The 16842-nt window shown below is 45.1% G+C and overlaps 1 protein-coding gene across 2 annotated transcripts; it reads right to left on the bottom strand.

Moving 5' to 3' along the window:
* Positions 1–157: 157 nt before the first annotated feature.
* Positions 158–16709, bottom strand: usp40 (ubiquitin specific peptidase 40). 2 transcript variants are annotated; one of them, XM_077015298.1, is made up of 31 exons: positions 16016–16709; positions 15874–15941; positions 12684–12797; positions 12225–12389; positions 11987–12133; positions 11668–11811; positions 11382–11510; positions 10181–10306; positions 9926–10033; positions 9448–9766; positions 8988–9069; positions 7886–8057; positions 7712–7796; positions 7550–7620; positions 6877–7244; positions 6508–6655; positions 6142–6202; positions 5461–5514; positions 5264–5352; positions 5094–5180; positions 3537–3573; positions 3331–3395; positions 3070–3144; positions 2874–2976; positions 2710–2789; positions 2402–2520; positions 2200–2265; positions 1870–2080; positions 1525–1620; positions 1270–1364; positions 158–1096 (listed from the first exon to the last, which is right to left on the bottom strand). In XM_077015298.1, the coding sequence occupies exons 1-31, from the start codon at positions 16209–16211 to the stop codon at positions 979–981; spliced, it is 3798 nt and encodes a 1265-aa protein (XP_076871413.1). In that variant the 5' UTR covers positions 16212–16709; the 3' UTR covers positions 158–978. The 2 variants fall into 2 exon arrangements, with proteins under 2 accessions (XP_076871413.1, XP_076871412.1); XM_077015297.1 differs by having other exon boundaries at positions 2710–2976.
* Between the last annotated feature and the right edge of the window lie 133 nt (positions 16710–16842).

Below are 16842 nucleotides of genomic sequence, written 5' to 3' on the forward strand. Positions count from 1 at the left end.
CATAAATAGCACATAAAATTCCCACAATGCACATGGCGTCAGGCTACTCAGTAAATGTAGCCATGTTTTAGAATAAACACATTTATAAAAATGTCAGTTTGTTTCAGTAATCATTTTATTATACATTTTAATTTACATTTAAACTTTACACCCCCCCCCCCCCCCAAAAAAAAAAAAAGAGTTTCACTCTCACTTTAAAAACAGGACAAGAGCAAAAAATTTTTTATATATATATGCAAGTACATTGCATATACATGCATATTACTACTATGCCTGGAGTTCAAACAAATTAGAGTGAGACTCATCATAAGTCTATTAAAATCAACCCAAAACTACTTCTTCCTCAAATTAATAATCCCATCTACAAAAACAAATGCAAATCTCAAGACTCAACAAAAAGAGATGCAAAATGCTTGCACAGTTCCGCAAAGCATGACAGGGAAAATGCTTTGACTTACACCTGGAAGGTTGGATGGATTATGGGGAAAGTGCTTTGACTTGTGTATAAGTCTATGCTGGTGGACTAGGGGGAGGGACCGAGATCCAGTGTAAAGAAATTATACACATGGCCAATTACAGAGCTTAACCTGAACCAGGGGGAGGTTGGCAATGCATAAGATGTTGAAAGGAAGCCAGACCCTCAGTGTTCAAAAATACAGCTGTTATCAAAAATTTGAAGTGACATGGTGTGAACCGAGAAATTACAGAATGGTGGAATAAGTCGCTTTTTCCTCGTAAGAACAAATAAGATTTTTCCCATATACCACATTCCTGAAAGCATTACTTGTTCGATATATCTACAGTATTTCCCAGAAGCCTGTGCTGCTGGCTGGTTCCATCTTGAGCGTTCGACACTAAAGCAGCAAACCGTCACTGAACTGGCACCACAGGTATAATCGGGTTGGCCCAGACTTCAGTGTCTGATCACTGGGTGGATGTGAGGTGTTGAGGTGTGTAGTTTTTCCCTATGAGCGAAGGTTATCTGAACACACCAACATTGATCGACAAGGCCACTTCTGGCTTCCTGTTTTTCATTGCTCTGGCTTTGCCCTCAGGCCTGGCCTCCTCAGTGATCTGCCCCCTGGTAGTCTGCCCTCTAGTGGTCAACACAAAAAATACATCATTAACCACTTTGAATTATTGCTGCCCATCTGTATTTACAGTATTTGAACACGTGTGTACAACATGTGTGTGATGTGGGAGACGTTTAATATATCTGCATGTGTATGTGAAGGTGTGGAGGGAGAGGAGGATTAACTGGTGTCTCACCCTTTCTTCTGGGTGTGTGTCTGCTCCCTGAGTCTCTGCTGCTCCTGCTCATCCTTCAGTGTACTGAACTCTTTGTTAGTGTCTACTAGCATATTCTACATGAACACACACACACACACACACACACACACACACACACACACACACACACACACACACACACACACACACACACACAGGGTGAGGGCTCCTACTACAATACCGCCATCATTCCTTATCAGACGGAAACAATGGAAGACTTTGTTTCTCTGTTACCTTCACTCCGATGACGTCCCCATCTCTGAGGCAGTACGGCATTCCCTGCAGACTCTCAGTCTTCTTCTTCTTCTTCCTTTTAGAGACATGCTGAGTCTGGAGTGAGAAGACCAGCAGAGTTAGGCTCCTTCACGGAGAACCACCTAGATCCAACCTAACCATAAAGTTCTCTCAACCTCCTATCTGCCTCCACCACCCCGTGACCGCAGACAACCCCATTTCAAGCAGCACTCAAATCAGTGACTGGACTTTGAATTCATGAGCACCAACAAATTTTAGAACATTTGAATTTTTCTTCAGCAAAGCCTTTAAAAACTGTGTAAGCTCTCCTCTCGGCCTACTCACCCAATTGTGAATGACCGTCCAGGTGTGTTTGTCAGGCAGGTGTTTAGCAAGCAGAAGGTTGTCAGGCGAGGTGCTATACAGGGTGGCCAGGCTGTCATACAACCCCTTAGGGGAGGAGTCTCGCCCTGCATCCCACACAAACTCCTGGGCGGAGTAATACGCCCTTTCTCCAGGCATACCCATCTGCACCCTTAGCAACACGTCCTTCGGTCTGAGGAGGGTAAAGTCACAGAGCAAACAGATCTAGAGTCACTGACTATAGTTATATAGGAACATCATAGTAAATGCCTCGATTTGCCATTCATCTGATTGAGATGCTTGTCGACTCACCCAAGATCCTCCTCACACAGCAGTTTCTGCGCACACACCTCAGACCCCACCCCCAACTTGAGCTTCCTGAACACAGAGGCAGGACGGGCATGAGGTGGCACTATCCAAGTGTATGTGGGTGATCTCTCTACCCAGACGTGTGAACATGTGTGGAGATCTCTTTACGTACGTGTGTGTGTGTGTGTGTGTGTGATCTCACTACCTAAGTGTCTGTTGGTTTCCTCTGAGGATCCTGCTGGGTCTTTGTTCCTCCATTAGCCACAAACGCAGGAAGTCAGGAGTGGGCACACACACCCCCACCAGTGCAGGCAGCGTCAGCACCTATCCACACACACCCAAGGACATTCATACACTCGGGGTTCTGCCATCATTCAGGGTTTGGATTAGTCCACACAGTGGGTCTGGAGATCATTTACATCCCATCAGAGTCAGACATAATTTAGTCCATCAGGTACATGTACATAGCTTGTACAGTGGCGCATCAGTATTGTGGTGAGAAGGCTACCGTACCTGACACTTGAGGTCCAGCAGTGTTGCCTCTTCAGAGATTTCCACATAACCAACAGACATCATCTCCATTCCTGCCCACTCTAAACACAGACACAAATTTAGAAATATGCAATAAAATAATGTTTCATCATGTCTCTCATGCAAACGTTCAGAGTGATTCCGACCTGTTGCTTCCGATTTCTCAGCTGTGTGACTGAGCTCAGGAAATCTGTCCACATAGTCACACCTCAGATCCTCCAGCCAGCTCACAGGCAGCTTCAGAAAGCCCTGAAGGAGTCAAATTCGATTCAAATTCAACACAACATTGTCAAAACTATAACTTTTTACATTCGCGTGAGAACGTTGTGAGGACTCGATTGCCTTCGGGGGGAGTTGTCCCTCTGAGATGACCAAAGTGTCCCCAGTGGAAACCTTCATGTCCAGCAACGATGCATTCTAGCATAAGACAAACTCAAACTCAAAGACAAACTCTCAAACGTGCATTCAAATTCACCCATCCACCTTCACATACCATACACGGGTACAGTGTACGCATGTGTGCACACAACTAACCCCCTCTAATAAACCAGCAGTGGATAGCAGCACTACAATGACCACCAAGAGGTCCAGATCTTACTGTACCTCATCCATGAGGGGTTCTCCAACCTCCTCACACCAGTCCATCCTCCGCAAGTGCCAGCACATTCCTACACACACCACACACACACACACACACACACACACACAGGTTTTACTGTTATTGTTTTGTTTTTAATGTCAAAGTTGGCTGAATGATGAAGAAAAGCTGCTGTAATATACAGAAATAAGAAGATTAATTCAGACATTACCATCCAGGCCAGCCACCTGCAACATCTCTGTCAGACACTAAAATACAAAGAAACCATGATGGGGGGGGGGGGGGGGGGGGGGTGTTTACATCTTATAACAAAACACAAAAGCTATCTAATCATAAAATGCATCTATCCACTCAAGTACACTGCTTGTCCAAGGTACTACTGAATTAGGTTCAGAGTTCAGGCATCAGTGCTACTTAACTATCTAGCTAATAAATGCTAACGTAGAGCCACAGCTTTGATTGCTTAATGTCATGAGTAGTCATCACGGCTGATGCAATCAATGATGTCAAGAAATGACCCATAAACCTAGCGGCTTTGCCACTGTGCAACACATACGTTTACTGTTGTGTTATTAACTAGGTGTATTTATTTTTTTATCGTCATCAAGCTACAGCTAGTTAAATGCATAAAGAGCAGTGTAAAATGTAGCAGTAGTAGCAGTTGCCTAAAATGTTAGTGGCTACCTTATATACGAAGCTAACAATACTTTTTCACCTGGCTAGATAGATGTCTGTAGGTGACGGGCAGCTCTCAGAGACCCGGCTCTCTGGCCAGAGTCACTTTACTCGAGTGACTGTCTCCTTCCCAGAGAGGGAGGCTTTCTATCACACCTTCACATTCAAGGAACGCATTTACACCCCACTTCAGAGCCCGTTTGTAGTGAAAGGTGAGGGCTGCAGCCTGGTGTCGAACTCGAACCACCAGCCCAAATTTCATCCTGCTTACTTCACATTTTATTGTTCCTTTCTCCATTTACATTTACTTTCTCACCTCTACTGATTAACCAAAGAAACGCTTGCCGTGATTCAGTGTGCTTGAAAGGCACTCATGTCTGTGAGAATGAGGAAGTGCCAACAATGCATTCAACAGTACGTCCAGCCACAGTAACAGTGACTAAAACTAATGGCCATCCCTGTTCAGGCAGAATGAGTTAATCAGGGGGAGGGGGTGAATGCATTACATTATCTGTTCACAACAGGAAATAAAACCCCGTGTAACTTCACCACATCTCTCATTAGTAGAACTGTGCACCTCTGTGAGAGGAAAGATTCCAGCATGGTTTTTTAAGTACTAAAAATAGAAATAGCCCCAGGCTATACTAGAAATAGCCCCAGGTTATTTTAATCCTGTATGAGCGGCCATGTCAGTAAAAACACATACATTCCATCACATCATGTTTTTCTCATGCATGCACACTAGAGAAAGCATTAACTTGCATTATACGCTTTGTCATTTACTTGCCAAACTCCTTCTCAGAGGAGCAACTTCTGGTACATTCTTGTACATGTAAGTAACCGGCTAATGTTTAAAAGGTTTTATTAAATATCAGAATTTTGCTTAGCAGATGCATAGGATTACAGGTGAGAGAGTCAGGCTTTTAGAACAAACAAGTCTCTTGGTCCAGAATGCCCTAGACAGATGATGATAACACTTTATTCAGATGGGAAATTTTTATATAATATATACAATTTTATATATTAATTCATATAATAATAATAAATCATTCACATCTCCCCTACTGTCCAGACAAATATTCAGAGTACTTACTTCTTTCACTGTAAGACTCTCCTCCACAATAATCTCTAGCTCCTGGCCAGCAGAGGGCACTACACCCACTCTAAAGTACAGGAAAAGCTGCAAGAAAGAACACCAGTGACACAGTGGCTCAAAGGTTACAGAAATAAAATTTAAAAAATCAACAATCAATCCATGTTTACCTGTGATGTTTTGGGGGCATATCCATGGCACAGATACAATGTTGTCATCAACCTAATGTCTGCATCACGCACACTTAGGTATTCACAGACTGCAGAATGCGCGCACGCACGCGCACACACACACACACACACCCCAATTTAACTACTGGTAATTTACCTGGTGACATATGAGTAATTGAGGGGCATTAAGTCAGTACCTGGAGGTAAACGTTTTCCTGTACGATCCATCTGCCTTAGACAGCATGGCCCATCTGGGGTGGAGGGAGATAACTTGGTCTTATCAAGTTTATTTATATAATGCTTTTTACAACACAAGTAGTCATAAAGCAGTTTTATAAATATATGGGTTCAGGTTGATAAGGAGCAAGCCAGAGATGACCGTAGCAAGGAGAAACTCCTTGGGCAGAATGAAGATGCATTAATAATCTGAAGTCAAGTCTTCATATCTGAACCTCAAATCCATTCTCTGGTCTTTGATTTGATCGGTGGTCAATTATACCTGGTTGGTCATTTTGTTGTCTCATCTCACTCTAAGCTAGTTTTTAGGAACCTGTTCTGAGTTGAATACAGATATTCTATAACAAATTACTAATCTGGGATTATTTTTAATCTAGGAAAAGTTCATGGATTTTAGGCCTGGAACCGAATACAGATTAAGGGTTAAGGACTAAAAAGGTATACATACTGGGTTAAATGGTACAGGCTAGGTATAGAGTTAGTTTTAGGCATTAGGAATGAAGAATGATTACATATGGATTAGAGGTTGGATAGGGTTAGAGGTTGCCTAAAGAAGTGGAGATTAGTAGGCATGGAATTGTGATTTAGGAATCACTAATTAGGGATTAAAAGATTAAAGATTACAGGGGTGTAGGTCTCACCTTTGAAGCTCTCCTGCAACTCTAGCTCCTCCAGTGCTCGCTGTTTCACCTCCCCCAATCGCTACACACACACACACACACACACACACACACACACACACACACAAATAATCTATCATCTGTTATTACACACCAAGTTGCTAGCTGCACATTTCTAGGAGTGTGTGTATATTAAAAAAACAGTTGTCTGATAATTGTCTGGAAGGTGCACTACAAACACCTCCTAAACGTACTCCACCCACTGCAGTCACCCACCCATCGGTCATGTGACATGAGGCTTGTTCGCTTCATCCATTTACGATCAACTCTCCCTCACACATGTCATCAATGTGGTACGCCCTGTTCAAAGAGAAAAATGTTTCTCACCGTGTCTCCAGAGGCAGGAATCTTCCTCATCTTGCCTTCTTGCCTTCCGTCGTCTTCCGACGCCGTTTGAGGCCAATACCCGACTTGCAGCCACCGGCAGTCAGATGGCGTCATCACAGTAACCGTATCCCCACTCACCCTGAACGTGCTGTGAGGAGATGGTGAAGGTTCAAAACACCCTACATTACCATCCTTCCAACACACACAAGTGCCTAGCTCCACCCCCAGTCTTTGGCTTATATACCTTCATATGAAACTTGTATATATATCTTATATAACTTCACCATCCTTGGCCATAGCTTCAGTGCAGATTTAATCAATATTAGTTTTAATATTATTATTACTTCACCTCAGTTGAATGTGTCTGACCTGTTGGTGAGCTGTGCGGGTGGGAGCAGCAGTAGTGAGTCTCCGTCTCGGAGCGTGAGCTCCCTCAGAGTCCGCCGCATGGCCTCAGGTGAACACACCCTCCACCCGCTCGCCCCGCCCCCTCCTGGCTGAGCCCCTTTCGCCTCCTGGCACACCAGGGCCTCTCGCGGTCCCAGGGCCTCTCGGACCCCCCCCAGAGTGATCCCGCCGGCGAACCCCTGCGTGAAGCGCACGACTCCTGATCCGTCCGTGTCCGCACCCCCATCTCCAGACGCACCCCCGGGGTCCAGCTCCTCTGTGCACGGACGCAGGATGGTCAACAACACTGGCTCCCACTCAGGTCCTGATTGTACCTGCAGTCCGTTCACCTAACACACACACGCACACACACACACACGCACACACGCACACACGCACACACGCACACACGCACACACGCACACACACACACACACACACACACATCTCGGTATTTCAAAGATGTATACTGTTGAATGGCTCAGTGATGCTGGATGCATGCTCAATAGCTGTGCAGTGATGTGAAATGCTGTGTTGGGCAATATTTGGTTCTTGGTACTGGTAGGCATTATGGGATGTGGAATGGTCTTGGGCACTGTTGAGTGTTGGGCAGGACACTGGGTGTAGTGCAGTGTTGAGCAGTACTGACTGGTACCTCTCTCCCATTCCACACAAACAGGTCTGAGCCATTACACACTCCAGCACTGTACAGAGATTTCTGATCATCTGTAATGACACACACACCATATCTGCAAAAGGTTTTGACCATTTTTCCATGCAATTGTCAGGTGTGTGTGTGTGTGTGTGTGTACCCTACCATTGAGTGTGTCACACAGGTGTAATCCTGCTGGTAGGTTCTTGGCCACAGTCAGCACCATGTCACCTTCCCATGTAGTCTGCATCTAAGGACACAAAATGCATCAAATAAACAACATAACTAAAAGCCTGATCATATAAATATGGCTACAGTGTCAAACTCTGGCAATGTAACCTGGTAGAGAGCCAGCCGCAGGTCTCCCACTGTTTTCCTGCGGTCAAAGGTCATGTTGATGATGGCGCGGGTGTTGTTGTTAAGGGGCTGGAGGGCTCCGTTCTGCACATGGTAATGAGGAGCCATGTGGAGGTGAACATCGATACTGTTACTGCTGGCATCAAACTCAGCCCTGCGGAACACAACATGACGATCACACTCAGCCCTGCGGAACACAACATGACGATCACACTCAGCCCTGCGGAACACAGTACAGCAATCACACTCAGCCCTGCGGAAGACAATACAACGATCACACTCAGGCCTGCGGAAGACAATACAACGATCACACTCAGGCCTGCGGAAGACAATACAACGATCACACTCAGGCCTGCGGAAGACAATACAACGATCACACTCAGGCCTGCGGAAGACAATACAACGATCACACTCAGGCCTGCGGAACACAATACAACGATCACACTCAGGCCTGCGGAACACAATACAACGATCACACTCAGGCCTGCGGAACACAATACAACGATCACACTCAGGCCTGCAGAAGACAACACGACGATCACACAACCCTGCGGAAGACAACACGATGATCACACTCAACCCTGCGGAAGACAACACGACGATCACACTCAACCCTGCGGAACACAACACGACGATCACACTCAGCCCTGCGGAACACAACACGACGATCACACTCAGCCCTGCGGAACACAACACGACGATCACACTCAGCCCTGCGGAACACAATACGACGATCACACTCAGCCCTGCGGAACACAATACGACGATCACACTCAGCCCTGCGGAACACAATACGACGATCACACTCAGCCCTGCGGAACACAATACGACGATCACACTCAGCCCTGCGGAACACAATACGACGATCACACTCAGCCCTGCAGAACACAATACGACAATCACACTCAGCCCTGCGGAACACAATACAACGATCAAACTCAGCACTGTGAAAGACAATACAACGATCACACTCAGCCCTGCGGAACACAGTACAACGATCACACTCAGCCCTGCAGACCATAGCATAACCAACAAACTGAGCTCTGTAAAACGAAGACAACCATCACTTGGTCTGTAGACCGACCTTCTCTGTTGCAGTGTAGCATTCTCCTCATGGATCATCTCCAGTAGGTAAGGAGGCACTTTGTAAGCAGGGTTTCCCTTTGCTGTCCAACACAACATGCACCATTAAATTTATGAACACAACACAAAAAAACTTTATTACATGAATAGTAAACCACACACTGCCATTACAATTTAAAGAGAACATTGAAAAATTAGCTGTTTCACCATTTTTTACCTCTTGAACAGCTGGTTTATTGTTTGGTTTATCTGTTCTAAGAAAAATTACTTGGTGACTACTGTGAACTCTTCAGTAAATATTTAGAAAGTAATATGAAAGGTTTACAATAATAAAAATGGAGAATGAGACCAATAGAATGAGCCCTTGCCTGCTACACCTACATGCCCACTCCTCCCCACCTTCACCTTGGCTTTGCTACACCCACATCTCCATCTGAACCCCACATCTGCCCCATCCGCACCCTGTGATGGTCTCTGCAGCGTGCTCTTCCTGTAGAACAGCATGTAGGCACTCTCTCGGCCCTCAAACTGTTTGCTGATGGCTTGCTCTCTGATGGGCGTCACCACAGAGTCGTTCAGATCGAACCAGCGACTGCCACTTGCAGGCTCCGCCTCCTGCCGTGACTCCGCCTCCATTTCTGCCTCTGGCTGTAGCTCTGCGTCAGCGATCCCCAGTCCGTTGCTGTGTGGGATCGGGGCGACTGGGTCTGCTGTAGCTTTCAGAGCCACACGGGACCCGTTTGAGACCAACATAAACACATCAGCGTGGCTCTGCAGGAACTGGGTCACCCAGACAACAGGAGAAAAGGTGAGATTGGAAAGGGGATACAACTGTCTCTCAACCACCATCACACTACCACATGCACCGAGACCCAAAGAACCCCCTCTATCTGCCAACATTCCCTGCCCTCTCTCAGAGGACCTCAGAGGATGGCTCACCTTGCTAATTGGTCCATACTGCTTCCTGAACTTCTTATTCCACGAGGAGCCAATTTTGTCCATTAGTTTCTGACCAAGCTGGTCCACCAGCACACTTCCAGAAGTCTCCTGAGAAGAAGATAAGACGGAGAGAAAACACATTCATCATCCTCACTTATGGAGTGCAGGTAGAGATAGAGAGAGCTGGGTGCTTATGTAGGTGGGGATAGCTAGTGTGTAGATGAGGTCAGTGAATGAGGGTTTGGAAGGAGCTACCTGAGCCAGTACAGCAGTCAGAACAACCAGTGGATCGTCCCACTCTACAGCAGCCTCACGCTCCTTTACCGCTGGAGGCGTCTTCTGAGGCTTTTGCGCCTTTTGCTTCTCCTTTACATCTTCCTCCTACAACAGCCACAACACATGCACATACCACCACACCCCCATGCACGCACACACCAATGAAATTGACCATAACTGTACATATACACAGGATTAGATGTAATATATCCTATGACATCAGAGCTCCATTAGCACGGTGCCCTTTTTTCCTCTTTTCCCTTCAGCAGCCACGACACTGCAAGCTCTTCGCAGCAGTTAAGTAGGCAACTCCCTTCACTGGGTGAATGAAGCTCACAACACCTGCAGAAGAGAGTCTCCAACAGAGAGGTCTAGCGTGCCGGCCTCACTGTCCTCCATGCTCACTGTTCCTGCAGTCTCAGTGCCATCAGTTCCACTTGGGTTTCACTTATTATAACAGCAGTGATCTCCAACACAACGGATGCATCCCGGCCTCCCCAGACTAAAGCGTCTGCTCCATGCCATCCAGATCCAGTTCCATCTGGATCTACCACTTTAAACGATAATAACTTCATTCCCTCCACCTTTATGGTGCGTTACCCCAACTAGTTTGAGCTCTCTGTATCCACAACTACTGACTAGATCTTTAAGCTACTTCTGATAATTCATTAACAGCTCATCTGAATTTACAGCCTCTAAGGCTGAACTGCTACAGTGTGGCAGAGAGAGTCTCCTAGTCCCTCTCTCTACTGGTCTCTCTACTGGTCTCTCCACTGGTCTCTCCACTGGTCTCTCCACTGGTCTCTCCACTGGTCTCTCCACTGGTCTCTCCACTGGTCTCTCCACTGGTCTTATGTGCCAAATGATTCTCTCACATCTGCAGTCAGGTCTGTGTAGTTTAGCATCTTCCTTTAAAGCTTCACCTACTGCGTCCTCAAATGGAATATTGTTAACGCTATAAAATAAACTATACACTTGCTTTGCTCTGCGTCAACATATTTAACGCAATGTGCTATGGGACTTTGTAGTTTTAACCTACATCCATAAGCAACCACCAATCTCACGCCTCACCCCATCTATCAATATTTATAACCTTCGCTATATTTTACATGACTATCTACTGTGTGTTTACTGTCCATCACACTTACACAGATGCACACATACAGCGACAAAGACTCACCGGTGCCTCCCAGTGGCCCAACTGGTCAATGTCTCTGATGTAGACGTGGTAATGTCCTCCGTAACAGCTGCCCTTGTGTATGATGACAGAGAAAAGCTCGTACGAAAACTCAGAGTCTGGAAGTTCTGACTGCAAAGGAACACAACAATTTATACACACACACACACACACACACATCTCCATCAACACAAAACACCATTTATGACCAACTGGCGCACTTTGAGTACAGCAAGGCTGGGTGGGTGGATGTGGTTGGGTGGGTGCAGAGATGGAGGGATGGATGTACCTGTTCACAGAAGGGCTGCAGGTTGATGGTGAGAGGAAAAGTGTATTTGCTCATTTCTTTGAAGCGCTCACATTTCTCGAAGTCAAAGCTGAACCGCAGCAGAGACACAGTGAGGAACGGGGGAAGCTTCCTCAACTTAGTAGACTGCAGACACACACACAGACACACACACAGTTTATTAAAAGTGTTAACTTCTAAGGTTTGTTGAATTCTAAGCAAAAAATCTTTCCAGTCTATCCGGTCTTGCAGTTATAATTAGCTAATGATAAGGCAGTGCTGTATTAATTGTACTGTATGCTGTAGTCTCTCAGTGTCTGACCTTGGCAGCGTGAACTAGCCTGTCACAGCGGCTGCACCGATACAGATTGTTGCCCTCAAACAACTCCTCCTCCACAAACATGCTCCACAGCGCCTCCTCTAGGCCACTCACACCACGCACACAAACAGTCAGGTCTAGGAAATCCTCCTGAGAGAAGGTACAAGAGGTTCAGATATACAAGATTTAAACGCTCAAATACAGACTCAAAAACAGACTCAAAGACAGAAACCATACACACCTGCCGCTCACTGACATTGTTACACTCCTTGCAGGTGATGTGGTTGACAAGTGTTCCATGGTAAAGTCGTTGTATCAGACTGCTGCCAGATGTGCCCTCGAGAGAACTTTCTAGAGCACTGAACAAGATTCTGTTCAACTCCTGTACATCCTGCTGACCCATCTCCTACAGAAGGATTGAAAGAGTATGAGAGAAAGAGTAGGAATAAGAAGTGAAGATGAAATCAAGTAGAGAGAGAAAGAGGAAGGGAAAGAGAGGGAGGAAAAGAGAGGCCAAGTTGATAAGTTGGGAGTTTCGTAGATTGTAAACACACACACACACACACACACACACACACACACACTGCCATTTGGTAAATGGAAGTTTTTGTGTTCTACTAGAAAGGAGGTGTTTTATTCTAGAAGGAGGGCCCTCTATGTAGTATATATGTGAAACACAGTGTGTGTGAGAGGACAAAACCTCATGGTTGGTCCAGCCAAAGCTGTCAGTCAGCGCAGTGGTCGAAGCTGTCTGTTCATCCACAAGCAGCAGCCAAGCAAACAGCCTCTGTAACTCCAATGGAATAACCCGCACCTGCAGAATCACACAAACACACACAATACTTACAAAATACCACACTTAAACAATCACACCCATACTAACAAACATGTCCACGCATGCAATCATACGCTGTAAAACATTTTCACACCGTACACATGCCTAACGTACATTCACACACCATTACACACTTGAGCTTCCTCCCCCAACACCCCAAAACACTTGTGTCATGACTTGATGCGTCATGACTTGTTTATCTGAGATTTTTGTTTCCTCATCAACATTAACACATTTTTCTAAATTGGACACTACTGTAGCATTAAAAACCTGATGATGCATGATCTAACTGAAGGTGTCCTACTATTTGGCATATTCTTTTCACCATGGCTTCAGACTCATCTTTTGCTTGAGTCAAGGAATGTACAGCTCTTTTTCCTGTATCATTAGTCATATATTTATCTGTGAAAGAGTAGGTTCATCTTTAGCTTGTTGGAGAAGATGTCAAGTTTAGAAGAGCACTGGAAAAGCCGCGAGAGCAGTTCAGAGGATCTTGTCTTGTCTAGATAGGTCACCTCCAGCTCTGGCACTAGAGCCCTCGCAGTGGGGCGAGCGGGTGACGTCTCGGAGGCTTAGCAGGTCTGCGCACCCAACAGGTTTGCCCCACTCAGCAAAACACCAGCTGAAGACCCTGTTGTCAATGCTTTGGTTACAGAAGGCTTGCAACTTCGGCATATGAATTTAGTGAAATATCAGGCAAAAAAACATACGCGCTTTCACACACCCTGTGAATTCCAAAATTCGAAGAATTACTCCAATGCCTATCCACATTGCTAGCATAAGTCTACACCTGCTCATCCGCCACAAAGCATCCAGGAAAATGTCCCAGTGATGTCTGTACATGAACCGATGGCACCAGTATACAAGCTGAAGCTGCCAGTAGATCCTAATTCTCATTGTACAGCTTACACTGACAAAGAAATTCTAGATGATGGTACCATATCAGAAACAGCCCACCCAGTGGAGTCACTGAGGCTCTTCATCTACACCGAAGTGGCGACTTGGACTAAATATAGCGTAATAAAGCAAGGTCTGGTTACTCGCTGGGCCGCACAGTGGAGGATGGGTTCCCCCTTGAGACTTGATCCTCACAAGGTTTCTTCTTTAATCCTGTCAGTGAACTTGTCCCTGCCATTCTCGCCTTCTGCCTGCTCATTAGGGATCTGTATCACAAGTTGTAAAGCTGCTTTGTGACAACTATATAAATGAATTTGACTGATTTTAAATAATTAACATTAGTGCATAGACTGAAGCTGAATATACTGAATTTTTGGTAGCAATCACAGCTGGGTAGGATGACTACACCAATGTATCTCTTTTGCAAACTGGACATCTCGACATTGAAATTCTGCCCATTGCTCTTGGCTCATTCTCTGGGAAGGTGAATTAGTCTCACTGAGACACTCTCGGGTTTCTGGTCAAGTCTCTCTGGATAAATCAGCTACAGCAGAGTCTCTCTTAGGTATGAGAATCACACATCAATAATACACATTGATAATGAAATTCATTCCACATGGCAAAATGGAACAACTCCAAGACACTCCTAGACACTCTTCCTAGTCTTAAGATGATGCTGCGTGGCATCCATTTCAAACATGAATAATCTTCCTGCTTGTGAACGGCAGCACCTTCAAGTTTTTTTTTTGGCAGAATTCAAAAGACATGGACATACATGAAGATAAAGATGAGTTTGTTGAGGAGATTTTATACATTCCATTTGTTGAAGGACTTTAAAATAATTGAATTTACAGGTAGGTAAATCTGTGAACAAGTGAACACCTTCGCTTGCAGACTTTGCTAAATGTAGTAATATATTAACCCTCTTCACTCCTCCTCCCAGAGTCAGCACAAGACATGGGCTCAATCCCAAACGGTATACTAGCAGTACGCAATATATTTCAATACAGTACGTTCTGCTCAACTGTTAAAGCAGTACGTTCTTTCAGTAGGCGACTGGACAGTACGCGTACAACCTCGGACATAGTACGTCCGCCATTTTACCTACGTCATATAAATATGACGTCTCACAGTCATACATAAATGCTCCAGTTGAATCATGGGATAGGACAATGTACTGCAATCGCATACTTCAAAATGGATCCAGTAAGCCACCCGGGTACCTTTTCCTTACTGTTTAATGCCTACTGTGTATTCAGACATACTACCCTCTATCGAGTACTGCTTTGGCGTACTGTATATTTGGAAGTACAGCATACTTGAATTACGCAGCTGCTCAAGGTGGAAAATCTTGGTGGTGAAAATATTTGTATTGTGTTATCCGATCGCTGATCATTCATGTAGTTTGCAAACCAAAATGAACAATTTCTCAGTTACAAGACATTGAGTGGTGTGGTGTGAACTTTATGACGATCTGATGAGACTGAGTCAGGTAGTGTGCCCTTCACTTAAGAACACGTAATGTACATGTACCTCTGATTTCCATTGTTTATCACCAAGGTGATGATGTTAAAATTTGGCTTTAATAGGCCATATAATATTTCACTGTGGGGAAAGTTCAATATCAAGTTTCCAGCTCGGCTGAGTCTCTTCAAAAAATGTTTTTGCCACTCTGTATAAGCCAAATTCCTGAAGCATATGTGGATGTTTCAGAGTTTCTTCTATGTACATTCTGTGAAATAATATTCATCAAAACAATAGTACACATGGGCCAACCCAGCAGAGAACATAAATAATGTTAATAAGTATTTTTGTAATACTTAAAAGTTAAATACTACAATGTTAATTTAGTTGCGCCAAAGCAAGTTGGTGAACACAAATTTATTTTTTTTTGGTAACTGGTTTTGATTTTCTTCTTCTTCTTCGTTTTATTTGTATAAATCACAAGAAAATGTTGAATAATTACATTCCACCAAAACGTCAAATGTGATGTGGAAACATGCGGAAGGGACTGGGAACCCACACACACACACACACACTCAATACCAATCATACCCAACTCAAACGTTCATAATTACTTCTCCACACGCACCACCACACAGGTTTCCATTCACACCGTCTGTAATCACACACCATCACCCTGTCCTCCCTCACGCACCTTAGCATCTGGCTTGTCCTTATCTGCGAGACGTCCCAGTTCATCTGGTCCCAGACTAAACAGCTCCTCTGTGGACACACAACCGTGTTGGTTAAAGCAGCAGAACAATGCGAATATCTGCGTGGTGCGGAGACGTCCTCACCCCTGAACTCCGGGGTGAGCAGCAGGGTCTGCAGCAGCGAGTTCAGGTAGCAGGTTCCTCCCTGGTTCTTGAGTCCGCTCAGCTTGACGTTCCCTCTTGGTGGCGGAGGCTCGGTGTCTTTACCTTTAACGAAGTTACCTCCGGGTGTGGTGGAGGACAGTCCGTCGTCGTCCTCTTCGAACAGATCCCCGAACATGGCCAACGTGCTGCTTACCTTTTCGGTGCCCCGCGGTTCTTTGGTGAGTTTCGTTTTCAGGGAAAAAAAGGTTTGGCTCTTGCTATCTCATCTTGGTCTTACCGAGCTCACGATTAACAGTAGTTGGACTCACCCTCAAATAAGCTGATTTTACTGGGCTAAACATCGTTAGCGGGGAAACTAGTAGAACAAAGTTTTCCTGTCCAAGTTCAGTGCGCTGAATGAACTACTGCGAGCGCAGGTCGCTCACCGCCCTTACAACCAAACGCAGAAATCGGAAAAGTGCTTCCATATTGAGCGATTGATTTGAAAACATTGTGTATTAAATGTTGTCAACAGCTAATTTGGGTTCACTGTGTTACACCACCACCGTATTAGCACCAGCGATCGACAACAACATGTAATTTTCAATTGTCTGCATCAATAAATGATAAGAAACTAAATCTGAGTAGGAAATCATTGCTCTTCAGAGCGCAGCCATGTTTTTCTCCTACTGAAAGAAACAATACTGCAATGCATTGTGGTACTTGTAGTTTTCACGGTAGTGCACTTCCATGCTGCCACATGTTCGCGATATTTCATTCGTGCTGATTGGCACGTAGGGTACAGCGGAGGGAAACGCCCCCCTCAT

Source organism: Brachyhypopomus gauderio, chromosome 8, assembly GCF_052324685.1.
Source record: "Brachyhypopomus gauderio isolate BG-103 chromosome 8, BGAUD_0.2, whole genome shotgun sequence".
NCBI classification, from domain to species: Eukaryota; Metazoa; Chordata; class Actinopteri; order Gymnotiformes; family Hypopomidae; genus Brachyhypopomus; species Brachyhypopomus gauderio.

Excerpts from the sequence above, each read along its gene's own strand:
- usp40 (XM_077015297.1), bottom strand. The coding sequence starts at position 16,211 with ATGTTCGGGGATCTGTTCGAAGAGGACGACGACGGACTGTCCTCCACC. Across the intron at positions 12,390-12,683 it reads TTGGCTGGACCAACCATGAG|GAGATGGGTCAGCAGGATGT; the intron begins GTTTTGTCCTCT and ends ATCCTTCTGTAG. Across the intron at positions 8,058-8,987 it reads GCTACACTGCAACAGAGAAG|GGCTGAGTTTGATGCCAGCA; the intron begins GTCGGTCTACAG and ends TGTGTTCCGCAG.